This window comes from Numenius arquata, chromosome 26, assembly GCF_964106895.1.
Source record: "Numenius arquata chromosome 26, bNumArq3.hap1.1, whole genome shotgun sequence".
Lineage (NCBI taxonomy): Eukaryota > Metazoa > Chordata > Aves > Charadriiformes > Scolopacidae > Numenius > Numenius arquata.
In genome coordinates this window covers 5,733,701-5,758,899 of record NC_133601.1, presented here as the reverse complement: position 1 = coordinate 5,758,899, position 25,199 = coordinate 5,733,701, and the positions used below count along the sequence as shown (strand labels likewise).

The 25,199-nt window shown below is 48.2% G+C and overlaps 2 protein-coding genes across 3 annotated transcripts in view; one reads left to right on the top strand and one right to left on the bottom strand.

The window, feature by feature from the left end:
* Positions 1-320: 320 nt before the first annotated feature.
* Positions 321-22,440, bottom strand: ANXA4 (annexin A4). Of its 2 annotated transcripts, none has more exons than XM_074164113.1 (13): positions 11,994-12,369; positions 7,647-7,703; positions 6,660-6,735; positions 6,157-6,251; positions 5,764-5,877; positions 5,478-5,568; positions 4,916-4,995; positions 4,455-4,511; positions 3,920-4,013; positions 3,329-3,424; positions 2,841-2,899; positions 2,390-2,512; positions 321-2,137 (listed from the first exon to the last, which is right to left on the bottom strand). In XM_074164113.1, the coding sequence occupies exons 2-13, from the start codon at positions 7,647-7,649 to the stop codon at positions 2,078-2,080; spliced, it is 948 nt and encodes a 315-aa protein (XP_074020214.1). In that variant the 5' UTR covers positions 7,650-7,703; positions 11,994-12,369; the 3' UTR covers positions 321-2,077. The 2 variants fall into 2 exon arrangements, with proteins under 2 accessions (XP_074020214.1, XP_074020215.1); XM_074164114.1 differs by lacking the exon at positions 11,994-12,369 and adding an exon at positions 22,249-22,440 and having other exon boundaries at positions 670-2,137.
* A 328-nt stretch (positions 22,441-22,768) lies between these two features.
* Positions 22,769-25,199, top strand: part of AAK1 (AP2 associated kinase 1) — a 79,713-nt gene continuing 77,282 nt past the window's right edge. The window contains exon 1 of the mRNA XM_074164100.1: positions 22,769-23,106. Within this exon, the coding sequence (XP_074020201.1) occupies positions 22,944-23,106 (163 nt within the window). The 5' untranslated portion in view covers positions 22,769-22,943. The remainder of the gene's footprint in view (positions 23,107-25,199) is intronic.

The window sequence follows — 25,199 nt, the reverse complement described above, 5'->3', positions numbered from 1 at the left end:
TTTTGTGTTTTAGTATTACAATCTCCTGAGGCTACTCTCGGACACACTCTTGCCCAGACTCCATTCCAAAGATGATATATTTTGTCATCCTACAGTCAGATCCGAGGCTGGGAGCATCCTCCCTCCAGGGCCTTTTTCACCTTCAATAAACTCTCAGGAGGTAATCTTTCAACAATTCACTTTCTTTGATCTATGTTGCAGTTAATTGTTTCTACATCTAGTCCAGGTGGATGTGCAAGGATGCAATTAAGTTTAATTGTTTCTGCACCTAGTCCAGGTGCAAAAGCCCCAATTAAGTTTTCATTTCAGGAGTTCAGTTAAAGTTCAAAGTTTTATTACAATTTTATACAAAGAGCTCACGTAACTTTTAAGCCGTATTCTTTTGACATCAGCGTGCAGGCCTGCAGCCCCAAACCTGCCCCCCCCCCGCCGGCTCTTCCCCACCAGACACAACATGGTGTTTTATAAACCATGCCCCAGAGCATCCCAGATTTACAGCATCCCCCTGTGCTGGGCCCACTGGCTTTGCCTCTTCCTAACGAGCAGGAGGCCGATGTCTCCCCGCAGCCTTTCCCTGCTCTGCTGGTGTACGGAGGTCCACGAGCAGGAGAAAAAAAGCACCTGCGTCACACAGAAGTTGTTGAAAAACCCAAAGGAGACAGTTATTTCACCATTACCTCTCCCAGAACACACAATCATGGCAGAAGGTAAGGAAAGGAATTGTTTATTAATTTTTAAAAACTCAGCAACATAACACAAGGCGTTTAAACACAAACCCAAGCCTGAGTGCATCTGTTTGCCTGTTGTACTGGGTAAGACGATTTTTCTTTCACTGAGCAGAACGCTTTGGTAGAACTGGAAAAAGCTCTGCCCCCTCTCCCATCAAAACTAAGGAATGTATCTCCCATTACAGCACAGAGAGCGAAACAGAAAAACATTTTATTTCAGGCCATAGAAGTATCTCCTATTTGAGCCAACAGCAGCCTAATTTAGAAGAAAGTGAGCGACAGAATGGGGTGTCAGCCATATCGGTATTCGTGCCTTCCAGTTCTACCCTCAGTCTGATGCCTGCAAAACAGCATTATATACCAACAGCTAAAGAAAAATAAAAAACTTCCTAAAGCAAAGGAATGACACTTTTGCAGTGAAAACAACATTCAGCTTAACAGGCAGGTGTGTAGGGTCTAGTGGAAAAGTCTTTTCCAGAGGTCAGTGTGGAAGTCCAGGCCAGGCAGAGGCACAAGCCTGAGACACCCTGAGGGTAGTGTCCTGTCACAGGGCTCCCACCCAGCGCGGAGGGAGAGCTCCCCCAGCCCAAGGCATCAGGCGGTGCTGAGGAGACGCATTTTTGGGGATTCTTTCAAAGGCACCATTCTAATGACATCACTTTATCAAGAGGAAGGGCTTGTAATAACCCTGATGATTTATACTCCCATGAGTCAGGGAAGACGGGCCGAGGACACAGGGCTGACCTGTGAACCAGGGCAGCAAGAGCTGTTTCTTACGTCACCAGTGACATCTTCCCTCCCTACAGATCTATAGGCAGTATTATATATATATATACACAGTGCAGCAAGGCTGTTAATGCTCCACACTAACAGAAGGCAAGTTAAGATCAACATGCTTGTATTTTAGAAGATTGATTTGTGTTTTAATTATCTTGCAAAAGGATAAAGCAGGTCTGCATTCTGTATTCTTGCATATATTGATGAGGTTAATTTTTTTTCCCTGTGCAGCATCTCATATTCTGCATCCCAGTTTGCTTCAGTTAATAAATTTTGCTGGTGAATACAATGGCAAAGGGACAGCTTGTCAGGGAACAATTTAACTTTTATGTATTTGGTTACAGCATTCTGTTCAAGACGGGCTTTGCTAGCCCAATTAGTAGACAAATGGGTGTTCCAAGCATAAGAGCCTATCAAAACAGTCAGTCAGAATGGCCATCGTCTAACCAGAGCATTAACTAACCTAAGTCAATGCTCTTAGCAATTAATAAGATATTTGGTAAAATTAAAAAAAAAAATAAATCCTTATGATCAAATGCTTCCCATCACCCAGGCAGTACAGCTGGCATCCTTTAATCCTCCCCACCGCAGAGCCTGAGCAGAACTTTCCTATAGTCTCCTGAGCAGTCTCCCTAGAAAGAAAAAAGGGATGCAGTTAGTTGTACAGCTCCATGCAAGGCTGGATTCTTTCCAGCACATACGATTTGTTGTAGGGTTTGTATCCTCTTTGACAATTTAAGAACTAGGAACACTTTCAGTACATAAATGTAAAGCCGTCTTAATTCCAGCTCCTCTAAAATACCCAATAGGTGTCAAGTGGGCACCCGTCTCCTTTAAGCTGCTTTGCAAATCCAGCTCTTCGTTTCTAATGCTGAAAAGCTTACCTTAATGAAGGAGTAGAGAGATTTCCCGTACATGGTCAGGAATTCCCTTCTGATATGCAGCATATCTGTTTCAGAGCGGGACACCATCACTCGGATCAGCGTGTTGTCATCTGTTCCCAAGCCCTAAAGAAAGAAACCAACCGTGTACAACCGCAAAGCCTTTGGGATAAATCAGCAAGACACACAAAAGTTTTAGCACTTGGGATCTGTTCCTAATCAGAGCATTTTTGCATTAGTGGGGTGATCCACTAGCAGCTCACTGCTGGGTAAGGATACTGCTCTGAGTTTTGTGAGGGAAAAGAGGTCCATATAAAAGCTTAGACTTTTTTTTTTTCCCAGATAACAGCAGAGTTTCTCTTTATGGAATGACTGCTGTTGTGCTACTGACTCGAGTACGGAAAAGCAAGGCGGGGGGAAAGGGAATAGCAATCTCACAGCAAAAGCTCCTTACCTTCATGGATTTATATAGTCTTTCAGCAAAATACGCAGGTTTATTTCGCATACACTTTACTGTGAGGGAGACAAGAACAAGAGAATTAAGGTCAATAAAATTGGAGGGAGAAGGTCTTCCAAACCTTCACAGCACTTTGTCAGTGAAGGTGTTTATTCTGTAAAGATGCAATTCAGGGCCAACAAACAGCAAGTACAACGCAGACACCCATAGTCAGCGACCTGCTGTAAATCGATGTCTCCGTGCCCAGTAATATTTTCTTTAAGGCTTTAATGCTTCCTGACAGCAAATGTCAGCTACCAAAGCATCACTTGGGAAAGCAAACAATATTTCTCACTCCATTGTATCTGCAAAGAGTGAACCATTGTGGCTTGCAAAAGAGACAAACAGTATCTGCCTCCTGAAGCTATGTAAACAGCCAGCCAGGGCAAGATACAATATCTCCAATTATTTAATTACTTTGCAAAGTTTAAAGGCAGGGAACTTACCCACAGCTAACAAAGCATCTTCGAGGTCTCCTGACATCTCAGATTTAATGCTGTCTGTTATGTCCTTATTAGCGATCCCTCTGTATATATCAAAAACTAAGAGAAAGAGTCAGTGATAAAAAGAGTCAGTGAGAAGTTTATGGTGTGTAAACCACCAAGGATCAGTTTGCAAGATCAAGCTCCTCATACTCTGCATGAACATTCTACCATCATTGTGACATTGTAAGCTTAATCATGACTGTCCCACAGATATAATTAATTTTAATTATCACCTGTCCTGCTAATTGGCCTACCACTGCTGCTAGCATTTTCAAGAACTAGTTAATGGTGGCAGTTTAAATGCTTAGTTGTGCCCCAATGGGAGTCACACTTCAATTTACAGGCTGAAGCCAGTTGTACTGATGTTTTTCTGAAGTCCCTTTTTGTCTCAAGAGGGAGTAAAATGGTCTTAAGGAATTGAATGGGACTGGGCTGCAGGATACCTGCTGTCTCAGGAAGAGTTCACAATCAGTTCATGAACAAGTACAAAGCTCCTACAAAAGTATCATCCTCAAACAAGGAAAAAATCCAGGGCACTGTGGAGGGTCCTACCTCTTAGTAGGTGGTATCTGTTCCGTGTACAGAGGATGGCCATAAATTGTACCTCATCTGTTCCCCATTTCTTCTCCCCAGCTTCATACAGGCACTTGAAGACATTATGAATAGACAAAGTAAGGCTAATTGAGCAGACCAGGTGTACATAACGCGAGATATTTTTTTTCCTTGATGCTTGAGTGCTGCTGGCCTGTGGCTTGTCTAGATTACAGCTATCTTCCAATAAATACTAACCAAGCATGCCCCCCTCCCACATACCGTGCCTTTCTAAAGACCTCTCACCACAGAGCTGCAAAGGAGGCTAGAACCATTATCCCCATTTCACTTGCTGAGTCAGAACAGTGAAGAGGCTTCTCTAAGGGTCAAAACTGTGACTGGAGCCCAAGACTCCACCTGGGGCACTGCTGTCTGGCGTAGCTTAAGGCTTACTGTTCTACCTTGAAAAAAATTAGGTCTACAAGAAGGAGGCATTCACCACAAATCACATGTACAAGAACAGAAAATTCTTGCAAGGAAGAAAATTACTACACACCTGAGCATCTTGTTGAGCAAGGGCTTCATCCACATACGTTCCCTCATCTCTGTTTCCCTGCAGAGATACAAGGATGAAAAACTCATTTCACCAGAGCAACTAATGGAAGCAAGTCCTGCAAATTCCCCATCCAAAACAAGTTACTGGAGATGCGTAATAAGATCCTTAAAATTGAATAATAGCTTACAAATACAGCAAAATATGGCTCAGACAGGATTTGTATCTCCTTTTGAGATGAGCAGCAACCCACTTTAACTGGGCCATTTTAAAAAGAGCACATGGCATTAATGCACACCCCGAGTCAGACTCCTCTCCCTGCAGAAGCCGGGTATGAAATACAGACAAGGCGAAACGCAAGGTAAGTGAAGTAAAAACCAGCCTGAAACAACTCATCACTGAATTGAGATGCGTGTCCATCAGCAACAGGAAGATTCCCCCCCGTTTCCTATAGCCTGACTTACCGTCGCGAGGGACACAAGGACTCTTCGAAACATGGAAGATGTGTCAGAGACAATGTCCTCCTCGAGGGTACAGCCATATTCTAGCAAGAAGACACACACATATGACATCTGTTAGTAACAGGTCCATCACCTGGACACTGTTTGTCTACAACATTTGCTAGCTGTAAGCTGGTAAATATATAACAGTGCTCTACATATATCATCACGGCAGCCCAGCCATCCCATTTTGTGCTACAAGCCAAAATCAAGAAGCACCGATAGTATAAAGCTGGCAGTAGATCCACACGTGGTCAGACATCCAACTGATAGACACAACCACCCGCCCAGTTTTATTTACACTGATTCAGTTTCTGGGTGAAATTCTAATCCTTGAGGCTGTTGGCAGTCCTGCTAGTGACACCTCTTTAACTCAGAGGTTCTGTCTGGACAAACGGCAATAGTTGTATTGGCTGATTTGTCACATTTAAAGGCTAACAGACCCCTCTCCTTCCTCTTCACGTGTCCACGCATACACACAACTTTTCAGGCAGTAAGATAATGGCCTGCACTTTGTACTACATACGACATTTGTAGTTCTCATTAATGCGCCGAATCTCTTCGTTTGTGCGAGAAGCCAGAATTTCAATCAGGCAACCTTCATCTGTTCCTGCACCCTAGGGAATTGTAAAGATAAGATCCAGGATTATAATGACAACTGTTTTGATGTGCACCTAGGGTTCTCTTTTTAATGATATATAAATTAGTAATAAGAAATTAATAATAAATGTATAATTATGCAATACCATACTAAATTGACCTCATACTAAATTGACCAGAACTTAAGCAACATAAAAGGAAGATTTCCAAACCTTCACAGCCCTCCTCAGTTCATGCACGTCATACATGGTAGTAGGAGTCATCATACCAATGATCACCCTTTCAAAATTCCCACTCAGCTCAGACTTCAAGTCATCAATCAAATCCTGGAAGACGGAGAGAGGAGGAAGGAGTTGGGAGAAGACACAGCCTTTGAGAACAGAAAGAACTCATTCACCACTTCTCTTCATGCTCCAGCCCCCCTTGGATGAACAGTTGCTCTGAAGTGAACAAGACCAAAATAAACTTGGCCAGGGAAAGCTTGTGCTGACCTTACTGTCATGGAGACCAGGATGTTGTTCGCATTTCACCCAAGTGATACAGATGAAAAATCATCTGCATCTCCTGGTTAAAGCCACAGTCACTAATCTCTGAAGACAACCTACCCTGCCAATACTGCTTTTATAGGTGATCAGAACTTGCTGACGTTGGGAAACGTTTAGTTTGGTCAGGATCTCGATGATGGCATCTTCATCCGTGCCTGGAAAAAAAAAAAAAGAATGGAAACCAGTCAGGCTGCTTGAACAGGAACCAGAAGCAGGCTCTGGTCTTGTCCAGAGCGTGCCTTTAGCCATCTTCTGTTCCTTACACAACATGGTTCTCAACAGCACTGGGGACTAGATCAATGTACAGAAGTGCCTCAGCCCAGCCAGCGCCACGGCAGTATCACCCCGCAGGAGAGGCAAGAGCCTGACTGAGGATGTTTTTGTGGCCAAGACTTGGATTTCAAGTTGGGTTCAAGTCTCAGCCTGATCAAGACACTCAATTCCTTTCAGTGCCCTCAGAGGGCAGCGGGACAATGCAAATGGCTACACTTCCCCTGTAACAAACCACCAGAAAAAAACATTCCCAATGCTCAGGGGCAAAAAAGATGGTTTAACCAACTTACCAAGTCCCTTCATAGCCTTCCTTAGTGCCTGTGCTTCTTGCTCAGCGCTGAAGCTCGAGACCCCCTTGATGGTTGCCTGCACCCACAGGAGAGGAGTTATCAAAGGCAGACTCAGTGATACGTACATGCAGTAGAGTTTAATTAAAAAAAAAAAAAGAAAAAAAGATGCAAACAGTGATAGCAAGTGAAGTCCACCCGCAAAACATGAGTGATTTTATACCAGGCTTTCATCTTACCCTAAAGAGAAAGAGTTTGTTCTAGAGGGACTTCCCAGCCACATAAGAAATAAGTCACAGGGACACAACTGGAAGGAGAAAATGTCTTCATACAGCTGCCCATGGAGTATCTGCTTTCCAATTAAATAATGGCAGGCAGCCCAACATCTCTGTTTAGTTCAGCTGGTGCTTTTTCCCAGGAATTTTCCATGTAAACCACAAAAGAAGCTGTTCCCAAAGCCCTATTCCTGACTTCTCTAAGAACAACCAAGGACCATCATTCTGTAAAATAATGCATCAGGAAATGCAGTGTTTTGCTCAAAACAGTGATTCACAAACACGTTTCTCCTGCCTCCTGTCCAGTGCCATTTCTGTGGGACTACACTGTCTTTTTGTTCCCATGAAAATCATCAGTAAACACTGCTTAACATTCCCGGAGGTCAGGCTTTCTGAAAGAGGCAGAGGGACAGCCACCATAGAGATGGCTACCTTGCAGGTTGAGTCTGGAAAGAATAAGGAAGTTTATCCAGAGAAATTTGCGCTCTTTGAAATATCTGATTGGATTTTCCATTAACTCCCAAAATGGAAAAGCCCATGTGTGGGGGTCATTCTTCTCTAGCATGAGGAAGCAGAGAGAATCGATAAACTCACCCCCCATAAAGGCACAGACAGTGACAGTGTTCTTCCTGCTGTGTCCTTATCTGAGCTACACTCCCCACCTTTATCTGATCAGAGCAAACGCCTGGCACAGGGTGGTGCAGGAAACACTCACCATCGCTGTCCTATTTGGTCAATCTGTTATTGTCCGAGTCCTCAGGCTGTTAGACAGCTGTAATAAAAAACAGAGGGAGTGTTAAGTTTTCTAGCAAATAATTAATAGATTAGACCTACCCTTGCCAGTTAATAGGCCTAGTTAAGGAACAATCTAATTTCTCTGAGAACTAAAAGCAACACTCGAAGAGCCCCACTGAGCACTCATAGCAGCATTCCTGAGCTCCCAGTCCTGCTTTGTTCAGAAAAATCAAAGGCTGGCTTGCAACAGCGGGGCCAGGGCGTTCGCCTGCCTGAAAGAGGGACGTGGTGCACAAGCAGATGATTAGCACCAGTAGTTTAAGAATTTTTTTTTCTTTTGCTAGCCTGACAGCCTGGCTGAGACTACAAGGAGAAGCAGACTGTTGTTGCCTTGGGGGCAAAGAAAATAAATTTGATTGCCGTGCCCTTCAAATCGCATGGCTTTGACCTTGCCAGGTGAGAGCCTGAGGGTGAATTAAGGTGAGGGTGCCCGCACAGCCCTTGCAGCCTCCAGATACTCCCTGGGAGGCAGAGACAGCAGCGAGGTGGAGATGAGCTTGCAAAGGGTAACCTCACTTGAGGACTGGGACAGGAGAAGTATTTTCCCTCTTACTTAAAATCTGCTGTATTCAACATCTCCTCGGTTTGGTGCAATGTGTAATTCCTTGTAGGACTGCAGTTTTAAGTGACTGTTAAAACCCTTAAAAAAAATTCTATACATAGCTTATTTGCCATCTCCCCAGGGTTTATTTTTTCTGCTCATAATTTTGTTTTCATGCATAGAGCCTATACATGAACACGCCCAAAGTATTTTCCCATATCCCTGGTCAGTTGACAGGATTTCACTGAATTTCACTGGATTTTTAGAGTTGGAAGGGACCATAGAGATCATCTAGTCCAACTCCCTGCTGAAGCAGGATTGCCCAGAGCATGTCAGAGCATGTTACTCAGGACTGCATCCAGGTGGGTCTTGAAAATCTCCAAAGAAGGGGACTCCACAACCTCCCTGGGCAGCCTGTTCCAGGGCTCTGGCACCCTCACCGTGAGGAAGTTTCTTCTCATATTTGAATGGAACCTCCTATGTTCCAGCTTGTGCCCGTTGCCCCTCGTCCTCTCACTGGCAACCACTGAAAAGAGTCCGGCTCCATCCTCCTTTCAACCCACCCTTCAGATACTTATAAGCATTGATAAGGTCTCCCCTCAGCCTTCTCTTCTCCAGGCTAAAGAGCCCCAGCTCTCTCAGCCTTTCTTCATAAGGGAGATGCTCCAATCCTTGAATCATCCTCGTTGCCCTTCGCTGGACTCTTTCCAGTAGTTCCCTATCCCTCTTGAACTGGGGAGCCCAGAACTGGATGCAGTATTCCAGTTGTGGCCTCACCAGTGCAGAGTAGAGGGGGAGAATGACCTCCCTCGACCTACTGGCCACGCTCTTCCCTATGCAGCCCAGGATTCCGTTGGCCTTCCTGGCCACAAGAGCACACTGCTTGCTCATTGTCATTTTTCTGTCTACCAGGACCCCCAGATCTTTCTCTTCAGAACTTGACTCCAGCAGGTCCACCCCTAACCTGTATTGGTGCCTGACATTCTTCTTCCCCAGGTGCAGGACCCTACACTTTTCCCTGTTGAACCTCATGAGGTTCTTCCTTGCCCAGCTCTCCAGCCTGTCCAGGTCTCGCTGGATGGCAGCACGGCCCTCCGGGGTGTCAGCCACTCCTCCCACTTTGGTGTCATCAGCAAACTTGCTGAGGATACGCTCTGTTCCCTCGTCCAGGTCACTGATGAATATGGATGTCAAGTCCTAGGACAGGGTTCCCTTCCCTGCAACTGGAGTTTAACACAGCACGAGCCGAGCTTCTCCCATTAAAGTCCTTAAGGAGAAGCAGCGATACCAGTGGCTGACGACATCGCTCCTTAGTCCTACTCATGGTGCTTAATAGCTGCTATCAATGAGCCCAGACAGTTGTGCAAGAACAGGGGTGTCTTTGCTCATGCTTCACATGACTCTTGCAAATCTGGAATACCATCGGAGGGTGCTGTTTGGGCAAGTTAACTCTCAGGATGACATTTGCCATAGATGTGTTACGCACAGGCACTCCTTCGTGCTCTGCAGGTCATCCCTACGCTATGACACCCTGCGCAATCAGGCAGCATATGGAAAATTATTAGTGTTGAGTTTGCTTTCCTTCCTATGATTATATATTTCAGTGGTCAAAACATGACCTAGACCTCAGAAAACTCATCTTTGCTCTTCTCTAATCTTTTACAGAAATATAAAGCCACCTTTTTAATTTCCTTTAGCCAGACACTGAATAACGGCTTTGAATTTCACAGATGTTTTTCTGATGCAGTTTTACCATTGAGTTGATTTGTACACGGAAGCAGGAGTATCAGACAGGCTGGTTTACTAAGTCAATCAGAGGACAAAAGAGACGTCAATAAACAAGGAAAAGAGGGTAGGAGGCAGAAAAATTCTGAGTGCAAACGAGCTGGCAGGAGGAAACCAAAACACGAGGAAAGGATGCGTGTACTGGATTCAGGGCAAATGCTCCTGTAATATCAAATTACAACAGAAATGTCACATTGAACATTGACTGTAATATTCCAATTTCTTCATCCAGCGTAACCATCACTGGGAATATAAAGAGTGCAAAAGGCAGCAGTGCTAACCCAAATGCACCATCTGCAAATGCTGGTTTGTTCCCAGTACATTTCTGTGTGTGGTGCCACAAGAAATGAGCCACTGAAGTTACAGGTGGAAGCGCTCGGCGGTTCAGCCGGGTTCTCCGGCAACGGTCCCTACCCCTGTAATCCTCTTACTCCCTTTCACAGGTGAAGGTGCCTCCAGGAACTGCTCTGGCTGAGGCACTGGATGAATAAAGGTCTCCCAGCCACCTCCTCTGGTTGCACAGAAAGGGATTGCTCAGTCACATTTGCCAGCCTTCTGCAGCTTAACCCGGTTCCTGGCCTGCAGCTCAGACAGGGAAAACCAGGACAGGAGCAACACTTAACTCCGTGTTTTGAAGAATTAAACTATGCATGCAAAGAGTCAGCCGGCAAGTGCTAAGGTGCTCTGGCTAACCCAGATGTTGCCTCATCCCAGAACAAGGGCCGGAGCTAGCTGATGCAGTGAGCCTGCCTTAGAACAAGCTCCGAACACTGTGGCCAGCTCAGAGAGTACCAGGCATCCCCTCCCATTATTCAAATTTTTCTATGGATGACCTTTTCCTGGCAGGCTCTATCACCTAATCAGATGGTTATAAGTCCACACCTAAAAGCTGAATCCAGAATAAAGTTAATTTATCAGAAAACAGCTGAAACAATCGTGTGTGCTGGCCAGTTCAAATCTAGGCTTGCTCTCAATCAAGTTTTCCTGACTGTGCACGGCACACACACAATTCCCTGCAAGCAAAGCTCCCAGCAGCTTAACCAGATATAAACACAGGGCTTTTTTTTCCCCAAGTTTGAGCTCATCGACATGTTGCTGGTCCTACACCTAGGATCCAGGGTGGAAAACCACTGTTTTGTGACCCATCCCCTTGCAAGGCAAACACTGGACTTGTTTGACTAGTTCTCTCATTCGGTGCACGTTTACTCGAACGCAAACCCACACCCTGCGCCGGATCAGCTTTTCCATGGCTCTGCCACCACCGGCCGTTCCCGGCGTGCTGGATCCAGCCTGCTTCCTCCGCAGACAGCTGCGCTTCAGGGGGGCAGAGTGCCCCGGGGCAGGTCTGGGGCTCGAAGCAGGGTGACCGACCCTCATCCCGGCCCAATCTGCGCCTCAGGACAGGATCTCCCTTCTGCTCACGAGCCAGCCAAAATATCCCAGCACCTCCCACACATTAATGACCTTTGCCTGGCCACTGCCCTCAAAAGGAATAAAAATATAATACTAAGTTAGCAGAGCCTTGTGCTCCCCACTTCAGCCTGTGCACCCACCCAAAGCCTCTTCACAAGCCCCCTGGCGTGTCCCCCACGCTCCAGCATCCAGCGGGGAGGACGTGCCAGTTTGGCCATGGAGCACGGCAGAAATAGGAAACAAAACCTGCACTCCCTGTGCCTGGGAAGAGTCGGCCATCTTCCTCCTTCCCACAACCTGCCTCCCCGTCCTTCCTCACCCCAGGCCCGTGCCCTCCAGGGCTGCCCCAGTGCCCCAATGCCCTGGCATCGTGGCATCCACCCAGCCAAGGGCTGTGCCGCTCTGGCACAGCCGCACTGCCGGCCGCCGCGGTCTGGCAGGAGGGGACGGTGCTTGGCATCTTCCCTGGCGAAGCGACCCCTTCCCCATGCCCAAGGGGACCCAGGCCCCGGCTAGTTTGGCACTCACCTGCTGTCCCAAGCGGGTGCCTTGGCAGGGATGGGGAGAGCTTTGCTCGCTGTGCCCTGGATGGCAAAGTCCCCGCCCTGGAGCGGGGTGGGACGCGCCAGCTCAAAGCAGCTTTTCCCCAGCGCCTGCCGGGAAGGCAATCCAGCCCTGCTCCCTCCTCTGCCCTTCCGTGAAGAGTTGGTTGTAATCCAGAGCAGGGAGAGCCTCGCGCACGTTTAGGAAATGCACATTTGGGGTTACAAAGGGAGCTCTGCAAGCAAAGGTGGCCTGGCGGGCTGGGACGGCTTCCACGCTCCCCAGCATTGCCAGTAAAAAATCTGAGGGAACAGAGGGTTTATCTGACTGCAGCCTGAGCCACAGTCAGCGTCTGATGACTGGCTTGGTGCTGTTGAGTAAAAGGGCTTCCCCAAGGGGGGAGCGAGGGGGACGACAGCGCGGAGCACACAGGCTGCACCAGCCTCGAGCGAGAAGGCTTCTTCCTCCCCCCACGCTCTTTGTGGGCATTTCTTACCCGTGCCGTGTCTCCTTTGCTCCCTACAGCACCTCTCCAGGTCTTAAGCATTACTCCCCCTTACCTAAAAACTTTGCATCACAAACAGCCGTGATTTCTCTAAGAATTAGGGGGAGAACTTCTGTAAGAATTCTTAGGGGAGAACTTTATAGAGTAGGGTAGATGGTTGGACTCGATGATCCCAAGGGTCTCTTCCAGCCTAGACGATTCTATGATTCTAATTATTATTTTCATAAAGATGATTATTTTTGCCCCAATAAATGGCACCGGCCTCAAGTCAAAACACTTCAGGCAAAGGTACTTCAGTATTACCCCGATGTGACGCTGCCAGGATCAGCCTTGGACAAGATCACGAGGCTGACAGAGGGAAGTCAGCCTTGCAATAATACGTCTTGTCTTCCCTGCGTTATCCTCAGGGACTTTAGTCTCTTTTGATGCCAAAAGTACAGTTATTATAATGGGTAAATTAGCCCTCTCAGGTTCTTTTTTCCAGCTCATACGACGATTTTCTCTCATCCCTGTGCCTCTGCACATGCTCTTTTGCTTGGAAGAGACCTAAATTTAGCAGCTGGGATAAATGCAGGCTGTGCTCTAGTGAGCATGTCTGTGCCGCTGGTTTATTATAGCTCCCACTGCGACTCAGACTCCCGAAAACAACCCCAGAGAGGCCAGCCAGCATCTACCCACCCCCAGCTGATGCGGGGGCACCTTGAACAGAGGGTAACAGAAAAACAGGGGTGCAAGCCACAGGCACTCTCCTTTTCCATTGCGAGTCTCTCTCCTTGCAAAATCCGGCACACTACCCCGACCAGGATTCGGTGTGGACTAGTCCATATCATCAGCAGTCACTAAGGAGAAACTCTTCTCTTTCCTACATCTGTTAAAGTTTCCATTCTCATCCTCTCATTCCTCTCACGTCACCCGCCTCCTCTCTGGGCCCGTACCCACTCACTTCAATCCACCAGCAGGAGAACTGCTAAGTTTCTCCATCTTATGCTGCCTCTGATTTTTTTTAGCCTGTGTATTTTCAAAAGCTTCCTTCTTCTGTTTGCTTTCCAGCCTCTTCAAGCCCAAGGTCTGGGTGGCTCTGACACTGAAGTTAATGGTATATGCCACAGTAATTATTGTAGACCACAAGTTATTCCTTTTCTTTGGAAGTTATTTATCCTTTAAATATTGTACCAATCCTATCATTCACGATTTGCAAAATTTAACATTTTCTTTCCCCCGGAAGAGGCTCCAAGTAAGGAGGAGTACCTGAAGATGCAAAGTGTTTGTGTGGATCTTTTGGGCCATCCAGAATTATTCATGTAAGCGTAGTCCATTTGGAAGCCAGATCCTGACCCAACACACGGCTGAGTTCCCTATAATCTTGGCTGGTTACGGATGCTGCCTCCGTAGCCATCTGATTCAGACAATCACGATTATTTGGTCCAGAAAGGGGAAAAAAAAATACAAAGTACAAAAGCTTCTGACCATGCTAAGAGTTAGCTGAGCTTCTCTGGAGGGTAGATGGAAGGACAGGGGGTTTAAGGCAATAGTTGTCTCTACTCTGTTGTACCTTGCTGTTGTACCTGCTCGCTTGAGGAAGGTAAGGGGTTGTTGCTGTAGGAGAAATTTCCTATATAAGGTTCAGGAGACAAAGCTTCATCTCTCCAGGAGCCTGTCGTGTAGGGTCTGCTCAGCTTTTAGCATGTTGTCTTCATCTCCTAAAGGATGGAAGGGTGATGGCTATCCTTAAATATCTCCAGCCTGAAGCACTGTCTGGCACAGCTTTGCTGTCCTCACATCAAACGAGGGACAGCAGTGGACAAGCCCTCATTTCCTATCACTGTAGTAAGTGACAAAGTACATCGCTTTGCTTTCCACTGATATCTCCTGTTTGTCCCATTGATTATTTTAAACTACCCCTGTTATAAAGCTCTCCAAATCCCCAGACTTTACTCAGTTGCATACCTGCTCTGTATTCCTACTCCATCCTGCTGTTCTTCCATCTCTCTACAAAAGACATAATAAAAATTAAAGGTCACGGAAAGACAGGTCAGTGTGCATTAAGTAAATAAACTGAGCTCAAGCAGCCAGCCTGTTAAGCAGGAGGTATTTATTCTAGGTCCCACAATGAGAACAGAGCTGAACCTCTCAAAAAATAGCAGCATTTCTGTTTTTGCCCTAAGGACCTGGCCTTTTAAATTTGCCCCTCAAAGAGTTAGAGGAGCCTGGTGCTGGAGGGTGAGATTTTCAGTGTGTCATTTGATTAGCAGGTACCTGCCTTTAGCTTTAGGGGAACAGCCTTACCTCACTTACTGAGGTCCAAATCCTGGCACTAATGAAGCCATTAGACAATCTCCCACGGATTTAAGCGGGGGCCAGGATTTGGGCCTTTGGGGACTAGGCAGGTGTTTTCCGGAAGTTCATAAGGGTATGCTTATTTTTAAACCTGAGCACCATTGGCAGCGCCTGAAAATGGGGTTATTCGGCTGTTGCACAAGCGCTGTCAGAGCCGTGTTGCGATGCTGCAGCTCACACTGCTGTCTCCATAGCAGCGGGGAGCTGAGCTTAGGGTGGAGGCTGAAAACCAGCGCTTGCTTTTCTAAAGCACTGATTTTCATGTGCTTGTAAGAGGGTAAAGAATTCTCACATTCTGCATGCTAATAAGAGGTTAATCCCAAAGTTAACTGCAGGTACTAGGACTTGCTGCAGAGACATAAGGGTACTTTTGACACTTAGAGCAAGGCTGTCTCCTTACCTCCTCCAGTTCTGCAGTGTACAAGATGAAATGTCCATTTCCACAAAGCAGAGGTAGCCTTGGTATAGAAACAGCGGTGTTTTGGGGAAGACCCCAGGAAGAGCCAGCCTGAGGCTTTTGTTCTGTTATTTGAGTGAAGCCCTTTTAATTCCAAGAGAGGAGGGAAGGTGACAAACACACTCCCAAAAATAGGTAAGCAGTGTCTTATTTGAGATGGGAAGACTGAAATATTCCAATTCACTTAAGAAATGACAGTGTTCTTAGCCCTTCATTACTTACCATAAGCATTAGAAACACTGGTTTTACACAGCCAGTATTACCAGGGGAATGTGCAGCCCCCCACCTCTCAGCAATTCAGACAGGACTCACAAAGCCCTGAGCACAGCGTAGCAGCGCTGCTCGGCCAGTCAAGGGCTCTCTGCATAGACCCAGGTTGATTGCATAAACATACATGTCACATAAGGCCGCGAAGGACCAGGAGAGCAGACCCGATTTGAGAAAATCCCTCTAACCTAAAGTGCCTTTAAAACAAGAGACCACTTAGACATGGTGGTCTACACACCTTAGAAAATAAGCTATAAGGGGAGACAGCAATGAGCAGCTGTATGAAAAAGCCAGAAGTCAAACTCCCCATTTCAAGTGTGCTTCAATTACAAGACCTTTAAGACAGGGATGCTTGTATGTTCTGCAGACAGGCACACAAGAGGAGATCCTGGATGGTATTATAATTTATAACGTCAACAACTCTAACAGTGTCTTGGGTGCGACTGCACTCAGTGCTTTCCACACTGTTGTCCCACAGCATATGCTGTGTTGACACTGTCTCAGAAATACCCACACTCTGCCTTTCTCTTACAGAGAAGCCCAAGGCTGTACTTGGCCAGGAGCCCAGTCTGCTGTTTTCTTTTATTAACTAAAGCTGTAAAACACAGGGAAGGCAAACAGTCCTGGGCCATCGGTTGGTTGACAGTTTTGTCCGCCCACCTCTATGGTGGGGTTGGGAAGATGGGTAGGCACTTGTGGGGCAACACTTCTACCTTCAAAAGAGCCCCTTGCGGTCATACAGGTTGTCATTTGCTCTTGATCCGTGTTGCTTGTGTTGTCATATTCCACTGTTCAAACGGAACCGGGGACAACAGGTCTGCTTTAACAGAGCTTAAGGTACAGGCTGCAGCAGAAGGTGTCAGAGAAGAAGTCTTCACATGATCCAGGGCTGCCTGGCCTTGATAATCCATCCCCTTTACCTGCTGGGAAGACATCACCTAATGTGGATGCAGCGCAATCAGAATTCCACTGCTTGTCGTGGTACAGCTATTGGCACTAGGGGCAAGAGACGGGCTAGACCACTATAACCGCATCCATATTACAGCTTGTACAAATATAATAACTCTGTCTTAAACAAACCCCCACTATCAAGACTAATTGATATAATTTAAACTCCAGGCCTTAGGGCATTTGTCAGCTCCATGGAGAGACATTCAGCCAGGGAAACTCCTAACACCCCTGTGGAAGCTGTATATTATTTGTGGTACAACCTAAACCCTCCTTCCCACAAGCTGCAGGCTATGAACTGCTACACCATTGCTTCCAGCAGCCTTAAATGTATTATCAAACCTAAATTTCATTTAATGGGCTTAGTGAATGTTTACTTCAATTAGCATACATATAGTTCTGAGGAGGAAATGAGTAGCTTTCATTTTTTTTTCTTCTTAATTAGTATCTGCCTCTACAGAGCTTTATCTTACTTTGCTGCTCTGTAATTTGGCTGGAACCCAGCTCTAGGGGATGGAAAAACAGAGCTACAACTGCCCAGCTACGGGGGGCTTCTAAGGCACACACGTGTTCATGGCTTCGTGGAAATACGATAGAAACTCACTGGCTGAGGCAGTGCTTGTCCAGGGAAAACACATAAGGCATCTTAACATGGGGAGGGACTCTTGATCAGGGAGGGGAGTGACAGGACGAAGAGGAAGGGTTTGACACTGGAAGAGGGGAGATGGAGCTGAGATGTGGGGAAGAAGTTCTTTGCTGTGAGGGTGGTGAGAGCCTGGCCCAGGTTGCCCAGAGAAGCTGTGGCTGCCCCATCCCTGGAGGGGTTCAAGGCCAGGTTGGAGGGGGCTTGGAGCAACCTGCTCTGGTGGGAGGTGTCCCTGCCCAGGGCAGGGGGTGGCACCGGAGGGGCTTTAAGGTCCCTTCCAACCCAAACCATTCTATGATTCTATGAACATGATGTATGTAGTGCTAAAAAGCAAGAAGAGCAGGGCTGCTGCACAAGAGAAGCCAAGTTAGGAGCAAAGGATGCCAACAAACACACAAACAGGACCCAGTCCTACCATGCCTAGGGAGAGTCAGGGGGAATCTGTGGCTTCTTCAACCACCCAGTGATCAGGAGACAAAGCAAGGCAGCAAGTCCACAGCCCACTCAAGAAACCAAGTTAGAAACGCTAAGAACTTACAACACAAGTCCAGAGCTCAGCCAGCAAAGGCAAAAGACAGAACCACAGCCAGGACCACTCTACAGCTGCCTTAAAGAAAGAGTGAGTCTTCTGGGCACGCGCTTAACTGGAGGTCACGGTTGATGAGGAAAGGGTGCTGGGTGAGACTGCGTGGGACACTCAGAACCCTGACACTTGAAACACAGCTGATAAATCCCTTCTCAGCAAGACTCCAATCTGCAAATTTCTCTTAACACAAAGACAGCTGCTTTAAACAACAGCATATATAAACTTAGTGCAAAGTCATGCTCCTTGAGAAAGATGGCTCTTTTTGACTTGGTGCTCAATCCTGTTGATGTGCCCAGTATTAATCCATCAAACATGCACGAGCCTACAGATCTGTCGGCTGAATTGCTTCCACGTGTGTCTACTCTCTACGTAGGGCATCAGTGCCATTGCCATTGATGGGAGAATGTTGGCTTCTAGCTGAGGGAAGTATAGCTAGTGCTGGTGAGTACAAGGGCAAACAGGAGCACCTAGAAGGTGGAAACTTTCAGTTTTTAAACAGGCAAAATATAGATATGAGTTTTGGAGTCTTCTTTTTGCTCCTCTGCTGAACTCTGAACCTCACCAAATGACTAGCCAGATGACAGCGTGCTTGAAAGTCGACCTTTTCTTGGGGATGGTAAAGTGATGGCTTTTCTGGTCATACTAGTAATGTTTGTGAGCCACTGCTATGTACTTTAAAAGAAATGCTTGGATTCCAAAAAATACGGGCAGAGACAGAGACAGAATAGCAGCGTAACACTCATTAGGTGGGAAGAAGCTTGCCAAAAATTTTGGCAGTAAATGTGTGTGGTTAAGGGAACATCCTTATCAAGATAAAAATAACTGGATGAGAAGACTTAATTTTTATGCACTCAATACAGGAAAATATGACCGTTACCCTGTTGCCCCTGGATAGTTATGTATGACCAAGCACAGAAAGCTGTGCAGGCTCTTCTCTATCTTCTTGCTACTTCTCAAAATACCCAGAAGAGGACAGTGTGCGCTCGCTTTTCGGTTACTCGCGTGAAACCTTTCCAAATGTATGTTTTTATTTAGAAAATGCTGAGCTGTCTGGAAAGTTTGATCAAGAGGGATGCAGCTTTATTAATTTGCTTCTTCCTGGGGATTTGAACGCATTTTCTTAGCAGTACAGGGGAGCCAGGGATCAGGGAGACAATATGCAAGCAAACAGCTCAGCTGACCGCAGTGTCAGGACTCCCATTATTTTAAAACCAGCATCATGGGATTTTAACAACTAGAATTTGGTGCTTAGGTCTGACAGTATGAGGCAGACTGAGGTTTCTCTCTGCAGAGGGACAAATCTGTGAGCGCTCTGGAGTTGCTGGAGGCTAACACAGGAGAAGTCCTAGATCATGTCTCTGCTGGCAATCATTCATTAGCTCTTACACTCAAAGCTTTCAGGCTCAGTTCTCTCTGATCCCTATGAAGGTCACTGGGATTGCAGCAGTGCAGCTGAGCCTTGTTTCTTCTGGAATAAAGAATATCATCAGCATCTGCAACTGAGGATTGGTTTCTGCTGGGCTTTTGCTCCCCAAAATGGTCACCAGCAGAGTTTGCGTGCCTGTGGCCAGAACATCAGGGCCCCATAGTTGTACATGGGTCTGACCCTCGCCTGCATTATACCTCAGCACTCCTAGGTACATTAAAAAAAAGTACTTCTCAGTGCCTCGTTAGGATGTTCATCAGTGCATCTGCAAGCTCTCTGCATGGCAGTAAGGCTTTATCTTCTTTAGTTGGAAATGAGTCATTTCCCTGTACTGTACAGAGTTGCCCAATTTCCTTGGAAATTGTTCAGTTCTGCAGAGTCCCCAGAAATCACTGAAAAGACTCTCTTTTAGCATTGGGTGTTTTACCTCGGTCTTAGTAGATGCCCGGGGATAGAAGCAATGGAGGCTTTACCCAGTTCTTATTTAGTCTGAAGGGCAAGTGAACCTTCTGTATTGATCACTGGCAACTCATCATATAGAGCCAAACCACAGCCGAGCAAGGTTTAACGAAGATTAAAGCCTGTTAAATAAAAAAAGGACTGTTTTCACACCTGTCTTAGCTGATTAGCTTAAATGATGGCAGTTCTATCTGCGTGGACTTAGGGTGTCTTATCCGTGACACATCACAGAATCTTCATGGTTGGAAGGGACCTTTGAGATCATCGAGTCCAACCACAAAAAAAACCCCAAAAAACAACAACAAACCCAAACACACAAAACACCACACAGCACACCCACCCACAAAGAGACATAACCCAACAATCTCGGGCACTAGAGCATGCCCTGAAGTGCCACATCTACACGTTTCTTAAATACCTCCAGGGATGGCAACTCTACCACCTCCCTGGGCAGGCTGTTCCAGGGCCTGACCACCCTCTCAGTAAAGTCATTCTTCCTCATATCTAATCTAATCCTGCCCTGCCCCAACTTCAGACCATTTCCTCTGGTCCTGTCATTATTCCCTTGGGAGAAGAGGCCAACACCCACCTCTCTACACCCTCCTTTCAGGGAGTTGTAGAGGGCAATGAGGTCCCCCCTCAGCCTCCTCTTCTCCAAACTGAACGTGCCCAGTTCCCTCAGCCTCTCCTCATGTGACTTGTTCTCCAGACCCCTCACCAGCTTGGTGGCTCTCCTCTGGCCACGCTCCAGCAGCTCAATGTCCTTCCTGTAGTGAGGGGCCCAGAACTGAACACAGCACTCGAGGTGAGGCCTCACCAGTGCCCAGTACAGAGGCACCATCACTGCCCTGCTCCTGCTGGCCACGCTGTTCCTGACACAGGCCAGGATGCTACTGGCCTTCTTGGCCACCTGGGCACACTGCTGGCTCACGTTCAGCCGGCTGTCCACCAACACCCCCAGGTCCTTTTCTGCTGGGCAGCTTTCCAGCCACTCTTCCCCAAAACTTGGAAATGAGGAGCAGGTGGGAGCCACTCTGCAGCACCCCACAAGCTATGGGTGAATGCTGGTAGTCAAGGAGGGCTTTGAGGTCTGCAGGGTGAGCTTGTAGACCCTCACCAATAAGAGCTGCTGAGAATAAGGATGACAGAAGGGGTGTAGCATTAACCATAACGAAGAGGCACGGTGACTGAGCAGAAAAACAACTGTACTGTGACACACTTTTAGATCTGTGTATCCAACATGCTAAATATTATCACCAGCAATTTTACTTGCTTGGTCTGAGATCCATATGTATCTTAAAAGTCTTCAAACATCGTGAGGGAAAATAACAATTAGGTCTGTTTACAACGTGCTGATCCAGCCTTGGCATTGCTGGGAGCTCGTGCCCAAAAGCCAGCTCGTTCAAGCCAGGTAGTGATGTAGGAAAAAGAGAAAGGGCTGTGCAGAGGGTAAATATTTTTGCCATCCCACAGTAAGCAGGGCCTGCCCAGCCTATCCGCTCAGGACAGGAGCTTGTCAGCAGGATGGCTGTAGTTATTACCATAATACAGGAAATAATAGTCATGGGGAAAACGCGAGGGTGCTCTGGTTTCCTCTCCTGCCCCAGCCAGAGGGGAGGAAGGAGCCATCATGGAGGCATTCCTCTGGCAGCACCATGCTCCTCACGGTTCTGTCGCAGGCTGGGAAAGGCAATGTTGGCCTTTTTAATGTTCCCCTCTGCTGTTTGAAATTCCAGCTCTGGCCTTCCCAGCGGAAAGGAGAGGAGCCGGCTGCTGCGGATGCTGTAGGCTAGAAAAATCTGTGTTCTGAGGTAAAAAAGGCTGGAAAGAACCCAAAGCGCATTTAAGGGAAATTTCACGGGATTTGGACTAAACTAAACTTCTGTGAGGCCTGACCCAAGGGCTTTGGGTTCTCTGGATGAGCTGCGTTATGGGCATCTTGCTGCAAGCTGTGAGGTACTGATGTGGAGGAGGAGAAAGTTGTAATTTAGCAGTAAATCCAAGGTGCAGGCTTTACGATACCAACTGTAGGTTTAAAGCACTCAAATTTTGAGGGCCAGGGACATCTCTACTTTATTTTTAGTTTTATTTGAGGCTCTTGAACCAGGTGCTAGCCAGGGCTGTGTGAAGGCAAGCCTTGTACTTCAGGTGAAGCCCAAGATGTCACAGCAGGGGGCTTGTGACACGAAAATATGTCAAGTTTAAGCACATTGTTTCGAAAATAAATGTGGCAAGGGACCAGCACAGGCCACGGCTCCTCGCTGACAGGATTTCTGTGCGCATCCCTCCCGGCGAGGGGAAGAAAGGGCCCCGGGGCACCCTCCGCTCTCCCTCGACCCCGCGGGGGGCCCATCCCTGCCGCCCAGGCTGAGGAGAACCTTCCACCCCGCGGTCCCTCTCCACAGCTCCCTCACGGCCCCGCCAAAACGGCGCCCCGAGCCCGGGCCCCCTTCTCGCCTTCCCCCTTCCCTCCTAGGGGCGCCGCCGCGCTGCATGCCGGGAGTTGTAGTCCTCGCGGCGGTGGCTCGGCCCCAGCCGCCTGGCGATGGGGAACTACCGCTCCCAGAGTGCCCCGCGGCGGGGCCGGCTGCCGCCATTCCACCACCTACCCTCCTGCCACAGACGCCAAAGAGCCTTCGCCTCCTTCCGCCGCGCTGTGGGGCGGGGGGTGCCCGCCGCGCTCCCGGCTGCCTGCGCCGGTGGTGGTGGTGTGGCCATCCCGGGGCGGCGGGGAGCGGCCGAGCCCTCCGGGCTGGCGGGGGCGGTGCTCCCGCCGGCAGCCGCGACTTCCTGTGACTGCCCATTTCCTGGTCGGATGGGGCCGGCGGGGGGCGGCGGCGGGGTCGGTCCCTGACGGGCTCGGTGGCCGCCGGGAGCTCCGCCAGGCAGCGATGTGGGCCCCGGGCCCTGCCGGCAGGCGGCCCCCGCCGTGACCCGCCGCGGGCAGCCTAGGGGGGCTGCGGCAGGCCGGCCCTGGCGTGCATGGAGGCACCCCCCGCCCGCAGAGAGGTACCGGGCGGGGGGACCTGTCAGTCGGGGCTCCCTGAGGGGGCTGCGGCGGCCCGGGCCGTGCTGTGGGGATAACTGCCTTTCCCCTCCCGTTACCCCCTTCCCCCTGTGGTTTTGCAGGTGTGAATCCCCCGGAGGACACCGCGCCTGGCTCGGCTTGGCCCCGCAAGGCGAGCGGCCCTGGGTCTCCCTCGCCGGGCCCGGCCGGGCTGCAGCAGGGACAAGGAAGGGGGTTTGGGACCTTAAAAATAGCATCGCCCCCATTAACCAGGCAGCTGCTGCTGCCTCCTGAGAAATGAAGAAGTTTTTCGACTCGCGTCGGGAGCAGGGTGGCTCTGGCCCCGGGTCGGGGACCAGCGGCGGCGGCGGCGGCAGCGGCGGCCCGGGCAGCGGGTACATCGGGCGGGTGTTCAGCATCGGCCGGCATCAGGTGACGGTGGACGAGGTGCTGGCGGAAGGTAAGAGCCCAGGGCCTCTTGCAGGGCCTTTGCTTCTTTATCCCTCCCCCTCTCCCTCACAAAGCTGGAGAGGGAGGCTTTGGCCTTTCCCGTGCACTCCGCCTCCCCCTCTCTCCCTAGCTCCCCAGATATTTTATTGTCCTTGACAGACTTGCCATCCAGGGGCATCTGCAAGCTGACACTTCTGATCTTCCTATGTGTAAGCCCACTGGGGGTTTGGTTTGTGTTCGGTTTTTTTTTTTTAATGCTTTAGAAATTGAGGGGATTTCAGAAGTTAATTGTTTCCCACCTTCCCTAAACTGGGATGTTTTTTTTTTTAAAAAAAAAAAACAACCAACAAACTTGACCCAAAATTGTCAAATGTTTTGGTGCAGAGCGAGGCGCTGTAAATAAAGTGGTGGTCTTCACTCTAACTTTCTTCAGCCAGTTGCCTCCTTTCCTACCTTAAGCAGAGAGGAATAAAACACTGGTAGGCTGAGCAGAGCTAGCTGTGATCTGGGATGAGGGATTTCTGTTTGTGTGGGCTTTCTGCAGGGGAAGCAGTAATCCCAATTGCACTTGTTTTCCAAAATAAAACAATTAGCTAAAAATTAACAGTAGGGATTATAAAACCTTTTACGTGTGCTTGCAGTGCAGCAAGCTGCCGGTGGTGTTTTTTAAGATTGTAACCAGTGCTGCTGCTTTAACTATAATTTTACGTTTCCTTTTGTTTGGGCTCTAAGGAACCTTAGGAATGGCTCTGGCTGGTAACCTTAGCCTCGACCTTCAGAGAGACGTTGGCCTCCTTAGACCTGCTCGTGGTCCATCTCCTGCGCAGCATCCTTTGCAATTTCAGTCAAAACAGCGTTTTGTTTTGATCTTGTAATTGCGAGGGAGAGGGTAGCTGCTTTATGAGAGCTGAGTGGGAGGACCTGTGTTGGCTTTTACAGAAAGAACCCTAAAATGGAAAAGGGACTCTGTGTGTTCTGTGTGCGTTCAGGTTTGTAAAAAGTCCCCACAGTGTACAAGCAAATAGGTCTCTGACAGTCTTTCAGATATGGTTTCTGATGTGTTCTGCTGCTTGCTGAGCTGAGAGGAGCACCAAAAGCGGTCCTTCAGCTAGTAACTATAGTGATTTTATTTTTTTTTCCTGACTTGAAATTTGCAATATAGGTTTGCCTTGGCTGATATTTCCAAGGCCCTTTAGGCCCTAGAAGCTTAGGAACTACAAGAGCTAAACCTGAGAAGCTGTCACAGGCTTTTTTTAATTGCAGGTTGACCTCATCCTGGTAACATGGGAAAACAGAGGCTTTTTTTCTGATGAATAATCTGTTGGCAGGTTCTGCCCCGGTGCTGACAGCACCAGGAAGCCAGCCTGTGTGTGTCACTGGGCCCTTTCCTGCTCGGCCTAAGCTGCAGCCACTAAAGGGGTGAGGTGGTAGCACAGATTGCACGGGAGACGTGTCTCCCCTCCGTACCTCACTGTCCTGGAGGAACCACCGCTTGTGAGGGCTTTTCCCTGTGCCTCCTGCTTTCTTTGCTGGCGTCTGGGATGGAGCGTGGCTTAGTGTCGGCTACAACTCCTAGATCTGCCTGCACAGGCCAAGCAAGGTGCAGCAGGCCTGAAAAATAGGTGCTATGTTCTCTTCCTGCCCACACTGTAAGGCAAAGGAAGTTCTTTTGGTGAGATGTGCTATGCAAGCGTTGTAGACTCCTGGTGCAGGCAGACCGAAACCCTTCTGCTGGTGGGTGAAGTCTCCAGGGGAACAAGAGCCATGGTGGCTTGTAGGTTTGCAGGTTGTCGCCTTTTGATGGGAACAGAGGAGTGAAAATGCCATTTCCTTTATAGGAAATGTAGGTCATCCGGGGAGTTGACATGGGTCAGAAGTGCTGCAGCTTTGCATGCTTCTGGCGTTTTGGTGTAGCTGCGGGTGCTCCCCAAGTGCTGGTAAACAGCATTTTTTCACTGACTCAGCTGGAGACCTGGGGAGCTCTGTGGCAGCACAGTCCCTGCACTACTGACGTCTGAATCCTTGGCTGGAAAACTTTTCTGTATCTGCAATGAATTTTGGTGGTTCAGCAGTGTTGAAAAGGCAACTTGTGAAGTCTTGGCT